Source organism: Xiphophorus hellerii, chromosome 3, assembly GCF_003331165.1.
Source record: "Xiphophorus hellerii strain 12219 chromosome 3, Xiphophorus_hellerii-4.1, whole genome shotgun sequence".
NCBI lineage: Eukaryota > Metazoa > Chordata > Actinopteri > Cyprinodontiformes > Poeciliidae > Xiphophorus > Xiphophorus hellerii.
In genome coordinates this window covers 24,809,146-24,831,715 of record NC_045674.1, presented here as the reverse complement: position 1 = coordinate 24,831,715, position 22,570 = coordinate 24,809,146, and the positions used below count along the sequence as shown (strand labels likewise).

Below are 22,570 nucleotides of genomic sequence, written 5' to 3'. Positions count from 1 at the left end.
TTGACATTTTTCTCTCCGGCTGTTGACACATCGGACTTGATGCGACAACGGGACAGGAAATGGGGAGGAACGGCCGTCCTGAGTTGATGCTGCTGCTCCTTTTTAACGCTGCGCTTCTGATGGAAACCACGCTCCTAAAAACCATTTACTTGATTTCTCAGGAGCTGACATGGACCGATGCAAGACAGTTCTGCCAGAAGAACCACATAGACATGATTACTTGGGACATAGTAGACCCAAACCTGCTGACTAAGTGGCTGCAGGAAGATCAACTGACTGCAGTCTGGATTGGTTTGCATGAGGATCCTGAGCAACAGTCAGTCTGGAGGTGGATCAATGTAAAGTGAGTTTCCTTTTTGGTGCAATCCCTATGTTTATAACAGAAACTAATTTTACATCTTTTCGTTTTGTTTTTTTCAGAACTGGTGAAGGTTTGACAGGAGAGGATGTTTCAGAGAGCAGTTATTGGTCCAATCAAACAAAAAACAGCTACAGCTGTGGCTCTTATAACAGTTCAAGAAAAAAGTGGTTCAGCAGTGTTTGCTCCGACACTCTTCCATTTGTCTGCTATGACGACAATCTGGTGCTGTCGACTGAGAACAAGACATGGGAGGAAGCCCTGGATCACTGCAGGGAAATGTCATCCGCCTCCTATAAGTACGACCTCCTGAGCGTTACAAGACCTGACTTTAGCTACGTCAGAGACCGGATCTACAGAGCCACCAGTGAAGAGGTTTGGTTGATTTTGTCACTTGCTGTTTCTGCAATAACCAGACCATAAATATGTTGAGGATTTATTTTGATATTGCTGCTGAAATCTTGGCCCACGTCCACCAGGTTTGGACAGGATTGCGGTTCCTGGGAGGGGAGTGGTGGTGGTCCGACGGAGTGACGTTGGACCAACAGGAGACGCTACCGGACTGTCCGAGCCAGTGGCAACACTGTGGCACGCTGTCCAAGTACAACACAGCCAACTGGACCAGCAGCGACTGCTCAGAAAGAAGGAACTTCATCTGCAATTATGTAAAACTACCGAAATAAATTACCAAAGAGCAAGACAAAATCTAGCTCTTTGTCTCTCTATATACTTTAGGTCAGTTAGAGATGCCAAAGTTATTTCTAGTTGCTAGCTAAGTGCCATAATAACGACAGACAATATGAACACTTGTTCTAGTTTGTTGGATATGACTATACTTCTGCTAAATATATTGAATCTCAGTTATTGCAAAGGGCTTCTTGTCCACAATATATTGTGAGGATATTTGGGAAACGGTAATAATCATCATATTCTTCCTATGAATATTTTTGGCTAGTTGAATGGACTCTGTTGGTGTTATTACTCCCAACAGAGTAACAGAGAGTCTGAATCTCAAATCACTAAATATGGAGAAATTGAATCTAAATGTACTGTATGTTTTGGATTTGATTTGGACCACTCTACTTCTTCTTCTGGATTTGTGACGTAGGATTTAGAAGAATCACCCTTTTAAATTTGTATTTTGCTTTGTTGTGTTTTATCACGTAGAATTATTTTATTTCAAATTAAATTAGTTCGTTTGTACTGACTCTGAATTGATTTGAGGCATGTTGCATTTTGCTCCTGAGAATAAAGTGATTTGAAATAATTTGCTTTATTTACCACGTAACCCGTTTCTTGACTTTATTAACTGTTTGCAATTTAGTGAAAACATCTTGTCAACATGAGAAAGTCCAGCAAGAACTCGAAATCAAAACAGCAAGACTGAGCAGTTCATTACATTTCCTATCCTGAATGTCTTCTCCACTTTTTGGTATAACTATTACTCGCCATACTTTAAACTTTTGTTGAACATGCTGAGAGGATATTAAATGTGTATTTAACTGGTTTTAGGTGCTGGTTTTCTGATGAAATGTCTTTATCCCCTTAAGTCTAATCTTGATCTGTTTTGAACTGTGGGTGAGGAGGATCCTGTTAAGGCTGGCAAACATAACATCATGTCTTGCCTTAATTGATTGATCCATTCATAAGGAAAACATTTAACAACATCTAATAATTAAGACATCCAACATCTAGTTATTAGTTTTTGTTCTTGAGTTTGCTTCTTCGATTGATTTACAAGACCAGATAATGTTCTTCTTTCAGTTTAGTTGTGTTTTGTCGCCCTCTCCTGGTCATTCTTGAGTAAATGAGTTTTTTCCCCCTATTGTGTCATTAAGCATGTTGCAATAAAAAAAAAACATAATAAAAGTAGCAGCATATAATAACTGAACAGCTTGCCAGTAATTTGTGCCACTTTATTTTGGTTTTTGGTCTCTTGAACAGAACTTTTTTTTTAACCCTCCTACCATAAAACTAGGGTTTGATTTTCTTTCACGCCTGGACTCAGTGAAAGAATGTCATGTCAATTTCACCTATAAAAGATATTTATTTTGAAAATTGGTGACATGTTAAATTCTTGTTAAGGCTACACGGATAATATTCTGTAAATTCATTTATTTCAGGAACTTTATCACTAATTGAACACATTATGTAGATTAATTACACATATGGATGTTTGATGTCCTTTATTTCTATTAAATAAAGGACATTATTTAATAGAAATATTAAATAATATTTAATATTTCTATTAAATAAAGATAACAGACCTTGTTATCTGTTTTTTCCAAAAACAGATAACAAGGTCTAAGGGGAAAACATTTCACAGGTCAGTAAAAAAGCTTTAATTAAAAAACTATAAAGAAAATGCCGTGGAGAGTATAGGTTAGTCATGCTAGCTTAACTTTTATCACCTCAATTTGTACTCTTGCTGCGCAGTTCGGAGTATTTCAGTCCAATTAACACAAAAACAAGGCGACCCACATAGATTTTCTGACAGATAATTTTACCAACAAGAGACATTGTGGTTGGCTCACAATCCTATAGCACCATGATTCAAATTCAGTCGTTTACATGTAACCTGCCCTGCCCATAAGAACAGAGACTAGTTTGAATGCAGAACATTTGAATCAAACATGAAGGAACCCGGACTTCTACAGACAGGCACAGGAGTGAATTTGGTTGAGTTTGTTTGTTTTAGGACTTGTTGTTCACAGTGTTCCCATAAACCCAACGTGTTTGATGTCAGTCCCAGCGACGACGTCAAATGATCTCCTCAGCTCTCACAGAGTTCTGTAAGACCCTGAAAATGACCAGTTAAAGTGATCCAGGTGTGTTCAAGCACGGAAGCATAACAAACATGCAGGGCAGAGCAGTTTTCCTCTGTCCTTGTCACGCCCCCAGCATCAGTCAATCTGCAGTCACAGTCCAGGATCCTATCCCAGTCATCACCTCTCTCCCAGTACGTCTCCTAGCATCCTGCTACCTTTCCAGTTATCCACTAGATTCGTGCTTCTTGATTTGTCATGTTTTCCTGTGTTTATCACATAAAGCCTGCATTGTACTTTTTCCTGGTCATTAGACTTCTAGTTTCTCATCGCATTTTACTTTGCTGCATCTGCTCTACCTGCCTTCCTCGTACTCGAGTTGTGATGTTTGCATTAAATCGGAGGAGAAGGAGACTCAGCAGGAGAAATTAACTTGTTGTTACCTGTTGTGTTTCCGCCGCCCCCAGGCCTGCTGACCCAGTTGTTTGTTCTCCATCCAACCATTGTTAATTCTTCCCCATTTGTTCATTTATTTCACGGATTGCTTGTCAAATTCCTCTTTCACAAATTCCTGTAGCTCTACCTAAAATCAGATTCTGACTTAAACAATAGGATCAGTTTGCTCTGTTTTTTCTTAGTTGATGAACTTTTTGATTCTTGTTCAGACTCTTATTTTGCTGCATCCACACTCCCGCCTACCTCCTCCATGCTTTTGGGTAATCAACAATCAAACTTAAATTTAATTGTTTGTTTGTGGCGCCCAGTTTGGGAGCCACAAAGTTCAACTGAACTAGTCCATGTTGAGGTTTTGACAGTTGCCCTGCCTGCTTTTAATAGTTCAAATATCCTTTCAAAACTACAGCAGAGAGTTAAATCAGTGGTAATTAGCATTTTCAAATGACCTGAAGTCAGGTTTTCCTCTCACTAACTCAGAGCCTGTTTCAAACAAGACAATTTGAATTAAATACAAATCAAATTTGATTCAACCATAGAAGTTGAACCATAGAAGTATGCTGCGCTTAGTCGGGATTTCCATTTTTTATTATTTTGGGAAAAAACAAAAGTGTAGAGTTATACAAAGCTGGTAAAAAACAAAAAAAACTGTAGTGATCAAACTGATGAAACCTGTTTCTAATTTACAGTAAAATACCGACAGCTGTTGTTGCCTGAACTTTACTGCATAAATATGGTAAAAAATTCTTGCAACAGCTGCCAGTATTTTACTGTAAATTAGAGATGTTAATTTTTTTAAAAATTAAAAGGACAAAGGATAAACAATGTGGTATTAGCAAAATTGATTAAAACTAGGTAACTAAAATAAGTAATTATATTAGTAGTTTGAAGGAGATTCTTCATTTAAAACAGATGAAGGACAAATTGGATAAAAAGCAAATGTTGACACAAACTTAGAAAGCCTGTGCGGCACATACTGTATAACTGAGTTACTAGGGTGATCGTTTCCCTCCATCAGAAAGCAGGGAGTGGTGCTACTGGTATGTGGTGGTGGTGAGGTGTGTCCTGTTGGCAGCACTCTGTATGCTGCTATAAATTGAGAGTGGCAGCTTCTTCCCAGCCACTGACACATCTGACTTTATGTACCAGCAGAACTGAAAATGGGGATTAGTGGCCTTCCTGAGCTTACACTACTCCTCCTTTGTACGATTGTGTTTTGTTTGGAAGCTAGGCTGATCATATTCTTTACTATTCAATCTCAGGTACTTCCATGGGACGAAGCACGGCAGTACTGCCAGAGGAACCACATAGACATGGTTACCTGGCACATAGTAGACCAGAATCTGCTGACTACGTGGCTAGAGAAAAACGGCTACGCCAATGTATGGATTGGTTTACACAAGGATCCTGAGCAAGGGTCAGTCTGGAGGTGGATCAATGTGAAGTGAGTGAGCTGGTGTCATATATAAACATAACAATTAATTCAGTTCAGACATTTAAGCTGCTGGTGTGTATGCTTCAGAACTGGTGAAGGCTTGACGGGAGATGACGTCTCACAGAGCAAGAACTGGGCCTCTGGTCAGCAATTTGACGACAGCTGTTGCAATTATCACATCTCAAGTAGAAAGTGGTACAGCACAGCTTGCTCCCATCCGCTTCCTTTCAACTGCTATGAAGACAATCTGGTGCTGGTGGCTGAGAACGAGACATGGGAGGATGCTCTGAACCACTGCAGGAAAATGACAAATGCAACCTATAAGTATGACCTCTTGAGCGTTAGATATTCATCTGACCTGAGCTACGTGAGAGACCGGATCTACAGAGCCACCACCGAGGAGGTCTGGGAATCACTCGAGAGATTTATTCTTGTTCTACAAGGATAGAATTGTAAACTTTGTTTCATTTGCCTTGTGTCCACCAGGTTTGGACAGGATTGCGTTTTCTGGGAGGGGAGTGGTGGTGGTCGGACGGAGAGACGTTGGACCAACAGGAGATGATGCCGGACTGTCCGAGCCAGTGGCAACACTGTGGCACGCTGTCCAAGTACAACACAACTAACTGGACCAGCAGGGACTGCTCAGAAAGAAGAAACTTCATCTGCTATTATGAAAAAGTATACATATAGGAAGAAGTAACAGAATAGCCAGATGATGACTAGCGCTCTCTTTGTGTTCATGTATATATGTACTGTACACCTAGAGATGTAAGCAGTCATATCCAAAAAGTCTGAATATTTTTGATAAGTTCTTGTATTTCAATACCTCAGTTTGCTTAGTAGAATGCATTACGTAGTCTGACTACACATGTTCTAAAGTTTTCATACCTTTATCAATTTTGATTTACGGCTGATGAAAACTTGAAGTTTAAGACTTAAAGATTTCATTGGACCAATGAGAAAAGTTATGCTGCTTAAGCCAGTGGAAACACTGTGTTGCTAAAATATAACACAGCTGACTGGACCAGCAGGGACTGTTCAGAAAGAGGAAACCTTATCTGCTATTACAAATACATAAGAAGAAAACGGGAAGCTTTCTTCCCCTTAGCACTGTAGAGTTTTGAACTTGCATTTTAAATATTGTATTTAAAAATACATATTTTTAAAAATATTTCCTTGTTTGGGAGTAGCATGATTTATTTCCTTTGAGATGTACTAATGTTTTATGATGTACTGTAGGATCTTTGAAATGTAATTGTTGTATTTTAACTGTTTCTAGCAATATATTTAACGGCTGTCTACAATGTGTTAATTTATCCATTCATACATGACAAGAAAAGCTTCTGACAGTTATAATTTATTTAAAAAGTCAACATTCAACTCAGAAGCTAAATCAATGAGGAGGATAGAAAAAAAAAGCTGGTGTGAGGGGAAAAAATGAAACAAAAGAAAGAAAGATAAAAATTAAATAAACCCTTCCAAAAGTGTTGCATAGGGTAATACTTGTGAATGAGCTGGGATATGTGAAGGTTCCTTCTGATGGGCGAGTCTGGTGACAATTTAATAATCAATTTTCTTTAAAGTATTTTGGAGTTACACAGTTTTAACAGAACATTTATGTAATAAATACCGGCAAATCCAATGTATTAAAGAAAAAAAAAACAACAGGGAACAGAGAAAATTTTACATTAGGCATATTACTAAATCAAAAACATCACATACAGAATAAAAACATAAATAAATAGCAATAAATATGAAATTCCTGTTGATGTGATTCAGTCACAGAGGTACAAAAAAGAGATTATTACGTGTTGGTCATAACATAGCCCATTTCAGCTTTTCTGTTCTGCATTTGACAAATGAAAATAAATTTTGACCAGTCGACCAACGTTGTATAAATTCTTTAAAAAATATTTAGTTGCAATTTGTTGCCCAAAAAATTGATGCACAGAGAATTTAACTACAGTATCTTTGAATATTACTTTTGCAAGTTTATAAGGTTGAAAATGTGTTTCCTCTTTATACACATTTTTGATAGTGTGTGGTGTAATGTGGTGCCATAACTCAGCCTTAGTTAACTCCAAAAGTTGACAATAGTGAAAACATAAAATCTTGGAAGAAATAAAGGCTCCATGCGGAACCTTACGTTCGGTCGACAGTTTATTGTCGGAGGTAGTTTGGGGTGACATCAACTGACTTCCGCTTGTCATTCAGCTGCTCGACGTTGTGCATTTACTCAGCTATTAAATCTCAGTAAGTTAAAATATTAAATATTTTGTAGTTTTTGTGTGTAGGTGGCATATCCACCTGTTTAGTGAATGAAAGAAACTTTGTGTTTATCTGAGAAAAAGGAATGGCAGATTGAAAGAGCTTCCTGTTCCCCTGTTCGCCTAGCTTACCTAGCGGAAAGCTACATTTTATTTACTTTACTTTGGAGACATTTCAACGCATTTTCTGTGTTTTTTCTTTCCCCAGCTTTGAAAGACATTTTAGTTGTTTTCACGTCCGGTGTAGAAACTGCGGCCTTCGTGTTGCAGCCTTTTTTAAATCAACTGTCATGTATTTTCAGAAGTAATCGACTGGGCATTAAAATATAATGAATATGTCAATTAATGATAAAAGCCTGTCTTTCACTCTGCTCAGTATATAAACCAATTTCTCGACCAGACTCAGTGTTTCAACCATCTGATCATTTGCGAATATAATAAGGTAACAGTGAGTCTTTACTGTACCTTAGAGTTTTAAGTCGAAAGGTGGCCTGTGATAAGCTGTGATGGGTGTTTGTAATTTTCTTACGTTTATTTTTGTCTCTGTACAGGAAGCTGATTTTCACCGACAGACGCGATGACACTTTTTCACTTTGGAAACTGCTTTGCCCTGGCTTATTTCCCTTACTTCATCACATACAAATGCAGTGGCCTGTGAGTAGCTCGTTTATTATTCTCTATGCTTTCAACTGCTTGATTAAAGTCACAAAAATAAGAATTGTATTGCTTTGTGTACTCATTAGTAGACTCCTGGTTCATGCCCCCCTCAGCTGCAGCACTAACATATGTTCTCTTACGGTCTCTTATAAGCTTCTTAGTAACGTCAGGTTTTGGGAGAGGGGCCCTGTAATCCTTTTATGTGCTGTGCTCTCAAATTATCCACAGTTAACAGCATGTATGTTGTAAAGCAGTGCGTCATAAAGTGAAAATGTTTTTCTCTGTCTTACTAATTAATTCGCCTAACTCTGTTTGTGTTTCCCATGCGTAGCTCGGAGTATAATGCTTTCTGGAGATGCGTCCAGGCAGGAGCAACGTACCTGTTTGTCCAACTTTGCAAAGTAAAGAAGCTTTCCTTATCTGCTTTCATTTACAGAGGGGCCAATCGATTTTTATTTTTATTTTTTTGGCCAATTGCTGATACTTGGGGTTGAAAATATAACAAAACAGAGCAACTTGGCTGTCCTGTTCAGCATCTCTGTTTGTGAGCTGAAAGTCTCTTGCATCATGAAGACCTGCAGACACATCTAGAGATGTCATAGACAATCCATCTTACATTTAAAACAGCCTCTCTCTGTTCTTACTCTATAATTTCTGTTTCACACACCTCACAAATCCTGAAAATAGTTTATTCTCGCAGTAACAGCAAGAGGTGGTAGCCATTTTGAATGTTGTGTTCACTGATTCAGATAACAGGGTCTGGTTTTTGAGTTCCTGGCTGGTTGCTCAGTATATCTTTACTTTTCAACATTACTCTTTTGCCATCATTATCCTTCTGTCTTTTTAGATGCTTTTTCTCGCTACATTTTTCCCAACCTGGGAAGGAGGAGCCGGCGCTTATGACTTTGTAGGGGTGAGTAGCAAAAGCTATTATTGCAGAAGAGAAACTCAAAATGATATACGCCCCGCTTGGTAATTTTGGTTTGTCCTTTAATCCCAAAATTGTAAAGTGGTGCAGATCCGAAAGAGGTTTTTGTCTAGGTATAGAGCCGTGTTTATTTGTTTCTCAGGAGTTCATGAAGTCCACAGTGGACCTGGCTGACCTGCTGGGTCTCCATCTGGTGATGTCTCGTAATGCTGGGAAGGGAGAGTATAAGATCATGGTCGCTGCCATGGGCTGGGCGACGGCAGAGCTTGTGATGTCGAGGTTAGCAGTGACTTTTCCTGTGAAGAAAACTTTTCTGTGAAATTACCCCAGCTGTGTTAAAACTGCGTGTTTGTTGTTTGTTCAGGTTTCTTCCCCTGTGGGTCGGTGCCAGAGGAATCGAGTTTGATTGGAAGTACATCCAGATGAGCTTTGACTCAAACATTAGTTTGGTGAGTAGCTTTACAATTACACGCTGTGTCTTATTTCTTTTTATTTAAACAGTTTAACTCTTCCTTGCCTTTTTATAATTCTAATTCCTTTGGTTTTTATAACGATGGAGTGATTTTTCCCCACACATTTTTAATGGGTTTGTTTGTTTAGGCATTATATACCTGAATAATGGTGTGTTTGTGTGGATAGGTCCATTACATCGCCATGGCGGCTGTTGTGTGGATGTTCACTCGATACGACCTCCCTAAGACCTTCAGGCTGCCTGTTACTGTGCTGCTGGCTCTGTGTGTGTACAAAGCCTTTTTAATAGAGTAAGTCTCACATGGAAAATGTCAGCATTTCAGATGGTTGGGAAGCAGCTACATCATCCTTAAAACTATTAGGTTTAACGTTTAGAATAGAATATACTTAGGAAAACTGAAAAAGGATTAAAATCAGAAAGATTAATATACTGCATGTCTTTAGTGTTTTTCTTTTTGTTCCATAACTCAGCGTGGTTATTCTCTTCAAAGCTTGTAGATAGATAGACATGTTACTAGAATGAAGACCTAAACGTCTGAAAAGAAACAGACATACAGTGTACTGAGTAGATGTTTTAGTGGAACTTTGATTCAGTTTAAAATAGGGATGTCAGAACACCACAATATGTTCTTGTTGACATAAAGTTTGTGATGTGAAGTCTGTCAAAATGAACCTTGCTCGATAAAGTGTAAGAGTCCTATGTAGGAAGGAGTTTTTAAAAAAATTTTTTAGGTTGAAACTCTGTCATGTATGTTTGGGACTCTTATTTTGAAACTAAAAAGAAAAACTTCCTACTTTGATGTGTTTTATTTACACATTCTGCTCACATTGCACATAAATCTGGCTGATAGCCCTTGTTACAACAGCATGGATGAAGCCCCGTCTTTTAGGCATTAGCCCTGCTGGGGAATTAGAAAAACCTAGTTACAGTGGACCTTAGTGGAACCTACCTGTGGATTTTTCTGTGGAACGTAACTCAAAATTATTAGCAGAACATTGATCGAGTCAAGGTTTCCACTGTACATATTCATGCATCTTAGGGTATGTGTTGGGTTAAGACTACTAAAATTGGCAGCTATACATGCTTTTTGAAGTGCTTTCAAGTATTTACAGATTTCAGCTAATCATTGGTCCCTAACTCTTGTGAATACTGAGAGTCCACCGTCTTCAAACCTGGACTGAGTCATGGTTTGATTACAAATTCTTTGATTTGGGAAACCTTAATTCTATTAATGTGAGCAGAAAAGTGGGGATTTTAAATTTTCTCCAAATTTAACTAATTACCTGCCTTGTTCTTACAAAACCACGATCATGTCTCATGAGAGGAATGTATTTTCACATCCTTAGATTGAAAGAATCCACATAAAATACATAACAATGCAATGACTCAAGGGTTTGTAGCTTCTGTCTTGGTTGTTTGTTGACCACCGTGTAGCATTATCATTTTATGGTTGTTTTGTTTTTCTCTCTCTTTTTTTTTTTTCCATATTTCTCAATTATTTCAAAAATGTTTCAGCCAAACTCTTATTGTAATAAATTATTTTGTCAGTAATGTCCCTCCCTCTCGTGTCCCCAGGTTGTTTGTCCATGTCTTCGTGCTGGGCAGCTGGACGGTGTTGCTGGTGAAAGCCGTCCTGACTGGCGCCGTTTCTCTCTGCTCACTTTTCCTGTTTGTCACTCTGGTTCACAGCAACTGAAGAAGAAGCAGCAGGCCGTAAAACAAACCCCCCTCGACAGTCTCGGCTCAAACTGGAGGAAAGGTTTTCAAGTCAGTCTGAGCTGTGAAGCTTTAAAGGAGGGCTTAAAAACGATTGGTGTTGACTGACATGATCCACCAACTGGTTCAGCTTCCAGTTTGATTCATTGGTTATGAGTCCATGACGAAAAAGAGCGTTCTCTGGGTAACATTTCTACCTAACTTTTCAGTTAATTATTTGAAGCAAAGGACGAACATTAACATCAGGATACTTCTTCAGTGACTGGCTTTTTTTTAAAAAAAAAAAAGATGTGAATTTTGTATTGCTGTAACTACAAATGAATTAACACTTAATAATAAAAAAATATTTTAATCCTGTTCTCCAGTTTGTGCTTTGATCAGCTATTAACTTATTGTCTTTTAGTACCACAGAGTCTAAAAGAACAGATCAAGCCGATCTAAGCAGACTTTGTCTTGGGAGGGACTAAAAGGATGAATGAATAAAAGAAATAAAGGACAAAGCACATGGGAAATATGGGTGTGAAAAGAATAGTGAACAAACAAATGAGTGAACACTGGCCAGAAATAAAAGACTAAGAATCAAATTTACAAAAAGAAAATAATAATAAATCAAGAATTAAAATGCCTAAGACACATTTAGCCTTTAACAAAAATGCATTGATTGAGTCATGTTTGTGATCTCTGACACATTGACTGGAGAAGTATTGTGGGTCCTAATCAGACCTTTCGCTGTCACTGGCATTTTGCCTTGAACCAAAAAGCTAAATCGATTTGCTGAAGTAACAGGAGAACTTGAGCAAATCATCTTTCTAAACAGGATGAACACATCATAGGTCCAATCCTTAAATTGGAGAAGCCAATGACCACAGGGCCGCCATTCAGAACGCTAGAGAAGAAAAAATAGAGGCTCTGCCCTCCCTCTGCAGATCATGAGTACAGACCAGGAGAGAGACCAGAGACAAAAACTACCTCCAGACGGAGCGGGTACCTGCAGCCTGTAAGCCATCGGCTCCCTGGGATCAGTCCTCATGTCATCGTCCATGTATGTTGAGTACCGAGGCCTTTTCCTGCCTCCTGGGGCCCACACTGCTGAGAGCCTGGAGTTTGCCCAAAACTTTTCAGTGGAAGACTCTGATGTGTTTGGGGTGACATATCCCAAGTCAGGTAAAGTAAACCAGTTCTTGTATCTTCCCATATATGCTTAAATCTTAGGTGTAGTCAGTGCTCCATTGCATTATATATAAATAAATATAATTTATGAGGTAAGATGCCATGTCAGAGTTAGAGTAGCTTTTATGTTTGTTGTTCCTAACACGTTAATTCTCAGAAAACATGATTCCATTCTTCCTATGAAGTTTCAGGTTCCAAGGTTACAAGTGAAACTTTTAAAACACCATTTTGTGGCTTGTTGAGTTCAGACAACAGAAGATTGAATTGCCTTTTTTCCTGCTGTTTTAACAAAGATCTTTTTTTCTTTCTACGCCTGAAATGCAAGACAATATTTACATCTGCAACATATAAATGCATCGAGGATTCTGGACAAACCCGATGTTGACTAGTGACAAAGGAGTACACTTTGGTTTATTAATTATTTTCACCAATGACAAAATAGACTCCATGCCCATTTTAAGGAATTGTATTAGATTTCTTGTGTTTGAGCTCCTAATGCAACCTGACACCTTTGCTTCATGGATGAATGTACAGTTTTATCAGCCACAGTTAAAAGCCTTTTATGCTTAAACACATTGGGTTTTCATTAAAGCATGAATTGTAATCTTATTTTTGCATTCTCCCAAGTCTTTTTTTTCAAAGCTGCATTTTTGAGTTTAGCTGCTGTTGCCTTTTTGGGAAACCATAAAACTCTGCTTGACTGAAGAGTCTGGGACAATCAGAAGATGCTGGCTTAGTGTTTGTGTGTTTGTATTTGAATGCGTTTGTTTTTTTTTTTTAGCAGATACCGGTTATACCTGTTTCCATAACAGTTTGTCTGTTTTGGAAAATCAGTCACTCCATCACTCCCCTCATTCATCGCAGTTTCGCCTTTCAGATTGTCATCATACCAGCTGTTGGGATCAGACACAAACTATATATTCTGTAAAAATAAATTCAGTGTTTCTATTCCCAGATGTCTCCTTAATGGCGGTGATCCAGTCGCAGTGTTTCCTATTTTGCAACATGTTATCATATTCATTTTATGTCATTCACATCTAAACGTGAGGAAATGAAGTTGATTGAAACATTAATCTCCTTTAACTCGTTGAAATATGTGTCCCTCTGCTGATGCGCTCTCCGTTTGAATAGCTACTAAAACTGTCAATTGTTATATGTTGAGATTCACATTCCAACAAATCTTCACCAGTTAGAGTAATTAGGATTATTAGATTATGAGACTGGAGGCTGGCTGGAATGCAGCAATTTTGAATAATTGCTAAAAAAAAAAAAAAAAAAGTCACATTGGAGTCATGTGGAGTGAATAAAACTATTGCATTCTGGAAACCCAGCTTCAAGCAGGAATACTGAATAAAGGCTAATCACAGAAGAAGACCATGAAGAAACGATAAGTTAATTTTTAGTCAAGGTCAACAAGTTCAACATGCAACGTTCAAAGTAGCTGACTTTTAAAAAATCGTATAAAAGCTCAACTAAGTGAAAATCATTCAGTGAGGTCTCAATTGCATTTTTGCTCTGCCTCTCCTAATTATTGATTCTGCAACCTCTTTTATTTTTTTACTGCGACTTTAAAACATTTGAATGTGATTTTTTTGCAGATGCAGCAAACATAAATTGCCGGAAATCCTCAAAGTTTCATTATGTCCGAAACAACATTTCAACAACTTTATTGTTCCCGCGCTATTATTTTTCAGGACAAAAACGTTTAATACGTCGAAAATAAATATTTGAGAAATGTGTAACAGCGAAGTAAATGGTAAAAACACAACTTTTTAAATAGAAAATTGAAGCGGGCCAGGTTGCCTTCGCGGAGCTTCACGTTCCCGCGAGAGGTGCTGGAAGTCTCGGCAGGACGGGCGAGCGCTTCTCGGTCAGTTCACTGCTCTGTACCAACAGTGGTCTGGCAGTAACTCCGGTTCTGCAGCAGAATGCCTTCTTCCGAGGAGCTTTCCCTGGAGTACCAGGGACTTCTGCTTCCCAGAGAGACTCACTCTGCAGAGAGCTTGAAGTTTGCGCAGGAATTCGCTCTGAAAGATGATGATGTTCTCGCGGTTACGTACCCGAAGTCAGGTCAGTTTAGTTAAAGATGACACTTTTTTTCCCCCCTCACGGGTGGATCCATTACTGAAACTAACGCGAAAACACACCGAGATAACCTGTTTCAAATATCATTAGTAACTACGCATGCTCCAACAGCACCGAGAATGCATTAATGACCAAGTCTGGTCTCATATTAAGCCCGAATAAAAATGGACTTTGCTTCTTTGGACGACACAAATTTTGCATTGTAAGTTTGCAACAGCGACAGTGTTGCAATAGACCTACTTTTACAATACGACTTGTCATTCCCAGTAAAGAGACGAATTGTACACATTTTTTCCAAGTTATCTACACAAACTTAAGTATTTTATTGGGATCCTTTATGCGATAAACCAACACATAGCAGGTCATGTGAAGTGGAAGTGAAACTGATGTACGGCTTTAATCGTTTTGTGTAAATAATAAGCTGAAAAGTATATTATTTGTCGAATATCCCTAAATTTACGGTGGCCGACAGGTGCAAATGCGCAGCAAAAGAGAAAACATGCAAACAAAAAAGAAGACACCCCCGAATGAAATGCAGCAAACAAAAAGAGAGACGCAAACACCCCCGAATGAAATGCAGCAAATAAAAAGAGAGACGCAAACACCCCCGAATGAAATGCAGCAAACAAAAAGAGAGACGCAAACACCCCCGAATGAAATGCAGCAAATAAAAAGAGAGACGCAAACACCCCCGAATGAAATGCAGCAAACAAAAAGTGTTGAAAACGGAAGTGCTCCAGACCACTAGGGGGAGTCAAAGAAAATAGTATTCATTTCTATGGGACCAGATGCAAGATTCAGAGAAAGAAATTTGAAAGAAAGTAAAGGTATCTCTCTGAATCTTGCATCTGGAAAGTGTGATTATTGTGAGAAGTCTGAAACAATACAGCATGTTATTTTAGAGTGTTGTAAGTATGAAGAAGAGAGAAGATGCATGCTGAGAGAGTGTGTAGGTATTAAAGAAAGGTTTAATTTAATAGAATTTTTGAGGAGAGATTTCGGGAGTAGACATATTCAAATAATTATTCGGTATCTTAAAAAAACAAAGCTATTTCATAGGATATGAGTAGAGCAAGTTGGGTGTGAATGTGTAAAGAATATCAAAGAGGGGTATATAAAGCTATAAGCAAGTTGGATAATATAAGCAGGTGTGTATGTGTGGGGGTATGTTTAATCAGGAGTTAATGGAGGGAAAAGGTAGAAAGTGAAAGTTTATAGACCATCTCGAACCACACTCCATACTGGTAAGTGGCGGTAATGCTACTGTAAGTTTGTTGCCAACCGCCAATAAATACCAAGAAGAAGAAGAAGAAGAAGAATCTTGCATCTGGTCCCATAGAAATGAATACTATTTTCTTTGACTCCCCCTAGTGGTCTGGAGCACTTCCGTTTTCAACACTTTTTGTTTGCTGCATTTCATTCGGGGGTGTTTGCGTCTCTCTTTTTATTTGCTGCATTTCATTCGGGGGTGTTTGCGTCTCTCTTTTTGTTTGCTGCATTTCATTCGGGGGTGTTTGCGTCTCTCTTTTTGTTTGCTGCATTTCATTCGGGGGTGTCTTCTTTTTTGTTTGCATGTTTTCTCTTTTGCTGCGCATTTGCACCTGTCGGCCACCGTACTAAATAAAATCAAATTAAACCAATCGCCGTTAGACGTCACCTAAGTTGCTTTAAGTGTTTTTATACGGATATGCTTTTTGCTGTTGATGTTCAGGTTAAGATATTGTAACTCTGGAAGAGATTGCTGAGATCCCCATCTCAGGTGGGAGAATCTGACATTGTGTTCTGTACAAATCTGGACTAAGTGGGGAAAAAAACCTGGCAGCAAGTTATCTAAAAAGGGAAAAGGATTCTTTGAGTCCTGCCAGCTGGTGTCTGACAGGACACCAGCTGGCAGGACTCCCAGAATCTGGGCTGAAATGATGACTGCACATCGCCCTGTAACATCCTGGTGGCGGTGCCATGCTGCTGGGATCCTTTTCAAGAGCGCTGACTGGACAGCGGGTTTGAATAGATGCAATAATGGATAAATACCGGGTAATACTGGAACAAGAACCAGCATCTCAAAGTAACTTAAAGCGAAGCAAGTTGTTGCTTCACAACGGCAATAAAATCCTGTCACTGCATGCTGGAATAAAACGAGGTGCTTGAACAGTATGAAGTTATATGGCAATTAATGAAGTACGGAAGCAAAAATATGCTTGCCTTGAGGATGTATTTATTTTTAAATCAACTCATTTGAGTCATTTCAGGAATCCCTAAAGGGAGCAACGTGAAACTTTGAAAGATAGGGACTCATAAGGATCCTTCCATAATTCCTATGCTGTCCTTTTTGCAGCAGTTCTACTTGTCATTATGATATAAACCTCAGGCCTGTGCTTCACCTAACACCTCTGATGTGAGCCCTTATTGCATGTAAACTGAGAAATATATTATGAGATGTTTATTGGAATATGTCGGGGAAGTGTAACCTGATAATCCCCCCTCATACTACATGGATTCAGGATTTCCCTTGTGCATCCTCTCTGACACATGGTTGTTATCTATAGATGGGAAACAAAAACAAGTTTCAGATTTCCACTTAGAGGATCTATAAGACATTTAAGCACCCACAGAGCGGCATCCAGGCTAAGGAATACATTTCTACTTTGATGGAAATCACACGACTACAATTATTAGTTAATACTAAGAGTTTGTTAAAGAACAAACAAATTAAAAAGGGAGCACTTGTGCAGCTTCTTTTTTACCATTGTGTGTTCACATTAGTATGATGTTTGACCCCAAACTGATGCAGAAAGTATAAAAAAAATGTGGGAAGTGGTTTTGTAAAAAAAAACAACGCTCATTTCCGAGTCAACGCTCAGTTAAAAACAATCCAACAACAGCAAAAACAACAAAAAAGGAAATCCTGACTTCCAGCAGCGCTGAAGTGTCTCTTTCGTCTTTGTAGGGACGATCTGGATGCAGGAGATCCTCCCGCTGGTGCTTAGTGGCGGAGATCTGACTCCCGTCCAAACGGTCGTGAACTGGGACCGGGTCCCGTGGCTGGAGGAAAAGAGGCTGGCGCAGGTTGTGGATAAGCTGGCGTCGCCACGTGCACTCGTCACACATTTTCAATACAGCTTCATGCCGCCTTCCTTCCGCACCTCCAAAGCCAAAGTAAGTGGGTGGAGACTCGGTCAGACATTCCCAGGCTCTACTCGAGAATACAGACAGCACTGCATGTGTTCTGCGCTTGCAGGTAGTCTATGTCATGAGGAACCCAAAAGACGTCCTGGTGTCTTCATATTACTTCCACCAGATGGCCGCCTTCCTGGAGGATCCGGGGACTTTTGATGAGTTCATGGAAATATTCCTGGATGGTAGAGGTCAGAGAATCCAAACATAATTCATATTCCTGAAAGAGTTTGGGGTTTTCTTTCCCATGTAGTCTGTGTTGGTATTTCAACCTATCAATGTTAAGAAACTAGTTGCTCAGTTTAAGCGTCAAGGTAGTTTTGCTCTCGTGATCCTAATGGTGTGATCTGCTTTACTACATCAAGATTTCATCTGGCATCAATAAAATAGGAAACTGTATTTATATGACCTTCAGCTGTTTAGATTATATGTGTGGGTGTATAAATATGGCTATAAATGACGTTTGACATGACATGTTTATAATAAAATTTTAACAAAAGCAAAAGGATGAATGGTGCATTTCTAGAGTGTCTTCCAGACGGTTTTCAGAGTGTTTTTGTCATGCTGCATCTGTTTTAAGCTGCACAAAAAATAATATATTTATATTCTGTGATCCTGTATTTATTTCTGCAGTTGTCTTTGGGAAATGGACAGACCATGTAAAGAGTTGGAAAAATGCAGAGCTAGGAGACAGGATACTTTTCATCACTTATGAGGAAATGGTTCAGGTAATTTTAAGAGTTTTTTGTAATCTTTGACTAGTTTAGACTTCCTGTTTTAAACTATGTTGTGCCGCATGTGTTATCTTTAGCCTTCCTGTTAGTTGTTTTGCCCCTTCACTTTTACGGAAAAACTATTTTTGTTCACAAATATCAACTAAGGTCTGAAAAAACACTTATAGGTTTCCCATAAACCATTTATAGTTGCACTGACTTGTGGCAACTCTCTTCCATCTATATAAGTTTCAGTAGCTTTTTTTTTAATCCCTTCACAATAAAAGTCAGGTACGTTGTGTGTTTGAGGCACATAAGTGTCTCATGGGAAGACGCTTATGTGCCTTCCCAACGTGTTTCCGAGTTCCTAGTCGGAAACACGTTGCATGTTATTTGTGTAAATTAAAATATATCCTGATGAAACCGGCTCTCTTCCTTTTTTGTTGTTCACACACACCAAACAGAGGCGGCTGGGCTTCATGTTGTGTGTGATTATGAACCTAATGCACCTTACAAAACAAGATGTTTACAAATCTTTTAAACTGTTCCACATGTCGCTTTAAAGCCACAATTTTCAATGCATTTTATTGGGGTTACATGTGCTGGGCCAACATAAAGTTGTGCCTAAATGTGAAGCAAAAAAATGTAAAAAGAAAGCAAAATGTAAAAAAAGATTTAAAAAAAGATTACAAGAGGAAAGAGTTTGTACCTATATTTTATCATAAGCGTGTTCGTGATCAAGTATCGTCTCTCGTTCAGGACCTGCCCGCTTCCATCAGGCGCATTTCTGACTTCTTGCGCAGGAACCTGAGTGAAGACGTCATTCAGAAGATAGCGGAGCATTGCTCTTTCCAGAGCATGAAGGCCAACGCCATGTCCAACTTCAGCCTCTGCCCAAAGGAGTACATGGACAGCGACAAGTCTCCTTTCCTGAGGAAAGGCGAGTTTTTTACATGTCTGACTACTGATGACATGAGATTTGCTGTTCTGTCAACGAGTTGGTGTTTGTTTCACTATTTCACCGATGTGTTGTTTTGCGGCAGGGATCGCAGGAGACTGGAAAAACCACTTCAACTCAGAGCAGCTGGCCCGATTTAAGTCTGTGATCACTAAAGAGTTGGAGGGAGAGAACTTCTCTCTGCCGTGGAGCTTGGACTGATCCGCAAATTCAAAATTCAAGTAAGAAGAAACAAAATCAAGGCATCTACTGATAGTTTTTTTTTTTCAAATAGGACATTTGTGCTTTTTGTACAATTCAAAATTATTTAGATTTAATGTGAAAGATTCAGACATTTCATTAACTTGTGCCATTACATGTATTTAATTATTGATCGGTTGTTGGAAGAGTTTTATAACTTTAGAACGGTTACTAAATGAAATTATTTTTTTTAAAAGTCTGAATAATTAGCAGACATCTCTATGAGAAAATGTCTTGTTGTGTAGATCGCCTACTTTTGAACTAACTGCAGATTTACATCATTTTGAGTGCAAATTTTTATCTGTGACGACAAGAGTGTGACTAAGATTTAACAATGTGCAAATAATATATATATGAAAGAAAAAAATGTAAGGGAAACACAATGTATTCAAGTCAGCAAAAACTGAAAACATTTCTCATTTCAAGCCCAAAGTTTTTATATACTGTACATCCTCTTAAGGAAATATTTGTCTCATCATTTTGGCCTCGACGAAATAGAAAGAAAGTTGTTCATACCTACTAACATAAAAAAAAGGAAAAGTGTAGTCTCATACAAAGTCAGGCTGAAATAAAATTATTACATGTTTTTAATGGTGTTCAAATTCCTTTATTGACAATGTTAAGGTTCACTTCAAATAAATTAATGTCGACATTTACAGTTTTTGTCAACTTTCACGTCAGCTGTTTCTGTTTGATGTGAAAACAGAAACAGCTGAAAACTTAATGTGTTTATTTTTTTTTCTCTCTTTTGTCTGTTTTATCAGAATAACATAATAAAGTATTTTACACATACATTGTGCTTTGCCCTATGGAGTGTATTTAAGTCAGTAAGGCTAGACACAATTACTACTACAGGATTTAATCACCTGATGTATGTAGAATCTGAATATTTATATTACTGTAGATTCTTTCCTATTTGCAATGTTTCCATAAATAATATTTAGGGATAAGACAGTGCGTGTCTTTCTAACCGTATTCTACATACGAGCATCTCCTAAGAGTGAAGGATCCCTGTCGTTTGGTCGTTTGGTTGTTTTCTATGCAATAATGAGTATATAATGATCCGGATGAAGGAGATGCTGCACAATTTGATAGAATTACAAAGGTTGTTGCAATTTCCCATTCAGTGCAAAGACATAAATAATGTTGGTTTCTGCAGAATGAAGGTTGGAAAAACGTATGACTCTTTTTCCAAACCAAGCAGATCAGGTTATTAGCAAACAGGGAGAGCAGAGCTTAACTCAGGCTTCTGCACGAAGCCAAATGCACGATTGTGTTTGCATCTGATAGAAGAGCACCGCAACATGCAGATCAGCAGTGAATACGGCGATTGTTCACCACGTACATTTGTTTCCTTCTTCACTGATGCAAGTGAGGTGAATTTAACCTGAGCCACGAGGTTTCTTGATTAAAGATTTGGAATCCATTATTGGTCTGATTAGTTGGTAAATGGCTAAAAATATCTGTCTGGTCTTGTATACATATTTTAATTCATCGCAAAATCTCAAACATTGAAATAAAATGTGTCGGAAAGATTCCTGGTTTTGTTGTAAATATCTGCCCAGCGCACAACAGTACACAAATAAATACATGCTGTTCACGCAGAATTTAACTTGAGAGTGATACGGAAAAAGCAAAAACTGATCAAACAAACAAACATGGTTTTTAAAGTGTTCATCTGGAACTTCAAAGGAGTGCTGCAGAAACACACAGAACATAAATCTGCAAAAGAAAAAGCATCTCAGACTTCAAGCTTCACTGATAAATATTACAAGCCATCTGCAGCTGACAGAGCTTTTGATGGGAATATGCTCAACATGTTGTCACACCAGGATGAACCCTGAGGAAAGTTGAACCTGCATTTTATGCAAAGTGTACATTCAGTTTACAAATACAGCTCCAAAATTTCAAACAGCATGAAAAAGTTGAATGTTTTTGTCCCCATTTATAGAATATGAAACTCACAAATATGTTCTTTGCACAAACAGTAAAATACTTCGATATTTTAGTTCTTTTATTTGGCATATGGAAAGTAACAAGTTTTCTTTTTTTAGGGGTAAACCTCTACATGTTTGTGACGAGGCAAGTCAAGTAAAATGCCCGATAAGGTAATCTGTCAGCAAAACAATTTTTTTTTCTTTATTTTCGTAACATTTAATAACGTTTAATGTCGGTTCTGCCGAGCAAAAAGCAACTAAACTAGACAAGCAGAGAGGAGAGGATAGATCAATCACAAATTGAGAAGAACCGAATAAATAATCAGCATTTAACATTTAAATTGTTGTGATAATCGATAATGAAAACCAGGCCAATCCAGATGCCGTGCAAGTTATCTCCCATTTACCCACAGCAGCCAGATTTACTAGGTGAGTCCTCAGCTTTTGTACCAATTAAATTGACAAAGGAGTCAAATACTTTTGTACGCTTATTCAGAGGCTATTTCTTTAGGACTGTTTAGGAGATAAATGTGTAGCTAAGACTATATCACCCTGTGGGAAAGTTGATATTCCCAAACATTTTTATCATTTAATCTACAAGAACTTGTTTGTTTACATGTAGGAATCCTGATCTGATTGCATTCTGGGTTACAGAAACAAGTTATATAAAAATGTAAAAAAAATGCCTGCACCTTGGCGTCTTTACATTTCCAAAGTATTATTTGTCATATTTGTATACATAAGCTTGAAGAATTTTTTTTTTTTAAATGGAAAAATTTAAAATCATTTTGTTTAAATTGGGTTTAAATTTAAACAAAATAAAAAAATTTTTTCTTCTCTACAATCACTGGATGACAAAATAACTGCAACTCAATAAATATTACTAATTAAGAGTTAGAGTATATTTTTTCTCTGTAAATAAAGTAATGCTTCCATTCTGGATAGACGAAATACTAAATTAGTCTGACGAATCGAAGTTCTGCCTACATTTTTCCAGTAGAAATGAAAATTACAGCATAACGGCAAAATCAGAAAGATGCTTTTATAATATTCCTCACATTACAGGGCTTAATTTATGTAACGTGAGAGATTAGGTGAATATATGTAGACGTTAATTTGAACTTCATGCTTCTCCTTATTAGTGTGTTGGTTAATTCAAGCTGTGCAGCAGAGAGAAGTTCACTCCCTTCAACTCTGTGTGAATCACTCATGTCAAATTGCCCAGTTGCTTAGAGCTGCAAT

The 22,570-nt window shown here is 38.1% G+C and overlaps 3 protein-coding genes across 4 annotated transcripts; all 3 read left to right on the top strand.

The window, feature by feature from the left end:
- The first annotated feature begins 41 nt into the window (after positions 1–41).
- Positions 42–5,716, top strand: LOC116717608 (putative C-type lectin domain family 20 member A). The gene is made up of 3 exons (XM_032559099.1): positions 42–343; positions 421–733; positions 5,498–5,716. The coding sequence occupies exons 1-3, from the start codon at positions 60–62 to the stop codon at positions 5,699–5,701; spliced, it is 801 nt and encodes a 266-aa protein (XP_032414990.1). The 5' UTR covers positions 42–59; the 3' UTR covers positions 5,702–5,716.
- A 1,460-nt stretch (positions 5,717–7,176) lies between these two features.
- On the top strand, positions 7,177–11,408 carry tmem147 (transmembrane protein 147). Of its 2 annotated transcripts, XM_032559101.1 has the most exons (9): positions 7,177–7,264; positions 7,679–7,720; positions 7,830–7,932; positions 8,267–8,336; positions 8,783–8,848; positions 9,006–9,142; positions 9,228–9,312; positions 9,503–9,624; positions 10,911–11,408. In XM_032559101.1, the coding sequence occupies exons 3-9, from the start codon at positions 7,856–7,858 to the stop codon at positions 11,029–11,031; spliced, it is 678 nt and encodes a 225-aa protein (XP_032414992.1). In that variant the 5' UTR covers positions 7,177–7,264; positions 7,679–7,720; positions 7,830–7,855; the 3' UTR covers positions 11,032–11,408. The 2 variants fall into 2 exon arrangements, with proteins under 2 accessions (XP_032414992.1, XP_032414991.1); XM_032559100.1 differs by lacking the exon at positions 7,679–7,720 and having other exon boundaries at positions 7,183–7,264.
- Positions 11,409–14,043: 2,635 nt separating this feature from the next.
- Positions 14,044–20,047, top strand: sult2st3 (sulfotransferase family 2, cytosolic sulfotransferase 3). Its single transcript, XM_032559098.1, has 6 exons — positions 14,044–14,291; positions 17,254–17,462; positions 17,545–17,671; positions 18,114–18,208; positions 18,953–19,133; positions 19,237–20,047. The coding sequence occupies exons 1-6, from the start codon at positions 14,150–14,152 to the stop codon at positions 19,350–19,352; spliced, it is 870 nt and encodes a 289-aa protein (XP_032414989.1). The 5' UTR covers positions 14,044–14,149; the 3' UTR covers positions 19,353–20,047.
- The last annotated feature ends 2,523 nt before the right edge of the window (positions 20,048–22,570 follow it).